Consider the following 4,187-nt stretch of genomic DNA (forward strand, 5'->3'; position numbering starts at 1 on the left):
TGGATTGTGTCCTGAGGCAATCTCTTGAGATATAAAAGACAGAAGTGAGCAGTGAGACAGGGGGACCTCATACCATCAAGAAAGCAGTGCCGGGGGCACAGCGCGTCCTTTGGACTGGGGTCCCTGCGCAGAGAAGCTCCTAGTCCAGGCTTACACCGAAGAGAAGAAGACCGACAGAAAGAAAAAGGCTTCGCCTGGAGCTGACGCTCTGAATTTGGAATTTTAGCCTACTTTGACTGTGAGGAAATAAACTTTTCTTCGTTAAAACCATCCACTTGTGGTATTTCTGTTATGGCAGCACTAGATGACTAAGACAGTCGCTGTGAATCGGAAGTGACTCGACAGCACCTAACAACAACAACATGCTCATTTTATAAATGGGAAAACAAGTGCTCAGAGAAATGTGGCATATTACCCAAGTCATTTGAGGGAGAAAGATGTTGCAGTCTGCTCCTGTAAAGATTTACAGCTTTGGAAACCCCATGGGGCAATTGTATTGTGCCCTATAGGGTTGTTATGAGTTGGTATTGACTCGACGGCAATGAGTTTGGTGTTTTTTTTAATTTTTAATTTTACTTTTTAACTCAAGTCATGTAGCCAGTGAGGAGCAAAACCAGGAGCCCAGCTTGCCATCTGATCCCATCCACCTACCCAGAACTCTTTCCTTACTTAAATCCACACAGAACCTGTTGTTGTTAGGTGCTGTTGAGTCAGTTCCGACTCACAGCGACCCTATATATGACATAATGAAACACTGCCTGGTCTTGTGCCATCCTCGTGACCATTACACACAGAAACTATGACATAATAATTATGGGAAGTATTTATTTTGTGTTTGTTCCAGTTAAAAAAAAAAAATGGAAAACAATATGGCACCTCCTTAAAAAGCTTGAAATAGAAATACCATATGATCCAGCAATCCCACTCCTAGGAATATATCCTAGAGAAATAAGAGCCATCACACGAATAGACATATGCACACCCATATTCATTGCAGCATTATTCACAATAGCAAAAAAGACAGAAACAACGTAAGCACCCATCAACAGATGAATAAACAAATTTTGATATATAAACACAATGGAATACTATACAACGATAAAGAACAATGACAAATCCTCGAAACATTTCACAACATGGCTGAATCTAGAGGGCATTATGCTGAGTGGAATAAGTCAATCACAAAAGGACAAATATCATATGAAGCCACTATTATAAAACCCCAAGAAAAGGTTACACAGAGAAAAAAATCTTTGATAGTTACGAGGTAGGGAAAGGGTGGGGAGGGAAAATCACTAACTAGATAGTAGATAAGTGTTAACTTTGGTGAAGGGAAAGACAACACATAATAATATAGGGGAAGTCAGCACAACTTGACCAAGGCAAAGTCATAGAAGCTTCCTAGACATATCCAGACCTTGAGGGACTGAGTTGCTGGGGCTGAGGACTGGGGACCATAGTCTTGGACAACTCTTGCCCAAAAACAAAATGAAAAGGCAGGAAGGGACATGGACTGGACGAATGGACATAGGGAACCTGGGGTGGAAAGGGGGAGAGTGCTGTCATTTGGGGATTGCAACCAATGTCACAAAACAATATGTGTATAAATTTTTGAATGAGAAACTAACTTGAGCCGTAAATTTTCACCTAAAGCACAATAAAATTTAAAAAATAAAAAACAAACATATTAATGGTTTTATAATTTTATGTCCAAACCCCATACACATGCAATCCCATAATGCCTTATGGTTTTCAATCCTACATCCAAAATTAACAAAGGTTTAAGTGAACATTGACTTTCCTCTCTAAATATATACATCAAAGCAAGTAAGTAAGGTGTCAGGCACTACAGGCAAGCGTAGCATGAGTTAAGGTGCATAGATAAAACACCAGTTTCCATGATGCACATCATTTGCATAATATTTATATTATTCATTCGAGACTGGGAATTACCACTCTAAAATGAAGTATATTGAGTGCCTATTCAGATTTTCCTGGTTATCAAACACTCTCCTAAATCTGTGACAACTCACATACAAAAGCTAATACTTTTCTCACTCTTCTGGGTTCCTACCTGGGGAGTATACAATAGTTGGCTTTGCGATTTATAAAGCAAACAGCAGTGTAAGAGCACAGAAAAGATGTTACAACAAGCAAAGAAAACACAGATTGTAGTATTAAAGTGATTCAGCAATTCTTTTGAAGCATGACACATATATTGACTCTTGTTTGATGTTCCTAGTAAATTACTTGTACGTGTTAAAATTTCTTCATACCCCTTTTCTTGCCAACTATTTCCATTCTATATCTTACTTTTCAACCAAACTTGCTATCCCTTTTGGTTTCCAACTACATTTCTCCCTATTCATTGTATCTTTAATCTGATACTTTGCTTTCCATCATCCCTTTTTTAACAAAATTTATTAAGAAGAGTTCTGAGAGCATTTTGGCCTGGGTCCAGAATTCAGCACGAGTTCCAATTCAACCAGTAACAAGGCGCATCCTTTTCTTTGCCCAGGGCATGTCCTGGTTTACTCTTTTAACATACTGAAATCAAGAGGCTGCTTTGGGGGCAAGTTTAGACTTGTCCCAATAGCTATAAGACAGATGCAGGGATGAATTCTAAATAATTTATTTCCTGCTTTATAAAATGCCAAAAAAACTCTTCTTTTTTTACCTCTTATTAACATCATATTTTTGGTTAGCCTAGGAGTACTGCTTCAGCACCTTAACAACCCCCCCCTTTTCTTTCTTTTACTCACCGGCTGCCTTTTGACACCTAGCCAATTTTTCCAGACCAGGATCCGAAGCTGATGAAACTGGGAAGCCATCCTTTAAACACCCTGAACAAGATAATTCCTCTCTTTTCCTCCAGTCCACGACAAAAGAATTGGTATCCCGTCCAACTTGCTGTCTGTCAGTGGGTCGGGAGCCTTTTCATGGCATAGCTTTTGTGAGGGTTGGGTAAGAAACCACAGTTCTTCTTTTCCTGCTGGATTTCTTCCCTTCGGTTAATCTCTGACCAAGAAGCTGTTCTCAGTCAAGGTCTTCCTCCAAACCCAGGACCCAGATCAGTACCTTCAGTGGCTTTTGCTTATTTAAAATAACATCCAGTTGCTGTTTGCTGCATGGAGTCCACACTCCCAGGAGAATGAGTGCCCCAATGTAAAAAAAAAAAAACCAAAAAGCTAAACCCACACCTCCTACTCTTCATGAAATTAACTGCCTATCCACACCTTAGTGAACATGTCACCCACACCGGATGCGTCATAAGGAATTAGGTGGGACCCTTGCCAGGCCAGTACAACTTGTCCTACATTCTCTTGCCTTCTTTACCACACATAGTGCCTGCTCTAGTAGAGGCAGAACTCAGCATTTTCCACACTCTGGGCACAGTCTCTGGGCCCAGTGACTCTCATAATACCTAAAGTGTCATTAAGATGTTTTGAGTTAATAAGCCCAGAGCTCAGCTGCAAAGCTCTGAACCTCAACCCATTCTTAGATAGATTAGAGAAAGTCTCGACCTTTGATTTCGGGGAAAATGACTAGATTGGCTAGGTTCCACCATCTATCACAATTATCAGGTTAGGCGTGATGCAGGAAATAAAGGGAGGCTGTAGGTGATATTATGACATGCTGGAAATTCCCTTCTATCAGGGATGGGGGCTCAGGCCTCTTTTATAGGAAAGTGTATTGTTTTAGGCTTTTATGGTTACAGGATACATAGACTGACCCAGGATATTTGTTAGTTCATAATATAACAGAGTTCTCCTGTACTTAAAAAAAAAAATCTGCATTTGCAAAGGAAACCTATTATAGATCAGGGGAAAAGGAAAAAAAAAAGACTATGCTTGAGTTATTCAAAGTGCTTTATAATTGAGTGCTTTTAATTGTGATTTAAAGGGATATATAATGAAAAAGTGTGGCATAAAGGTTCCTAGGAGTAAACCTAATTAAACACCTTCAGTGAAAACCCATTCCTTCTGATAGTCAATGCCTCCACAGTTTGGCTCCAGCCAATTTTCAATCTTATCTTCCACGTCTATTACAAATGCTTGACTACCTGTCAAACTGGTATATATTATAATGTTCGAACATAACCTCTGCTTTCTGGTCCCTGGCTTTTGTTTATGTCCTCTCCTCTACTTGGATACACTTCTCCCTCTCTACACCCCTGTTGTTGTTGT

General features: G+C 39.8%; 1 protein-coding gene across 1 annotated transcript in view; it reads right to left on the minus strand.

Moving 5' to 3' along the window:
- Nucleotides 1-3,050, minus strand: part of ABCA12 (ATP binding cassette subfamily A member 12) — a 181,455-nt gene extending 178,405 nt beyond the window's left edge. Inside the window, exon 1 of the mRNA XM_012555555.1 lies at nt 2,763-3,050. Within this exon, the coding sequence (XP_012411009.1) occupies nt 2,763-2,831 (69 nt within the window). The 5' untranslated portion in view covers nt 2,832-3,050. The remainder of the gene's footprint in view (nt 1-2,762) is intronic.
- Nucleotides 3,051-4,187: the final 1,137 nt, after the last annotated feature.

Source organism: Trichechus manatus, unplaced genomic scaffold (genome assembly GCF_000243295.1).
Source record: "Trichechus manatus latirostris isolate Lorelei unplaced genomic scaffold, TriManLat1.0 scaffold00041, whole genome shotgun sequence".
NCBI classification, from domain to species: domain Eukaryota; kingdom Metazoa; phylum Chordata; class Mammalia; order Sirenia; family Trichechidae; genus Trichechus; species Trichechus manatus.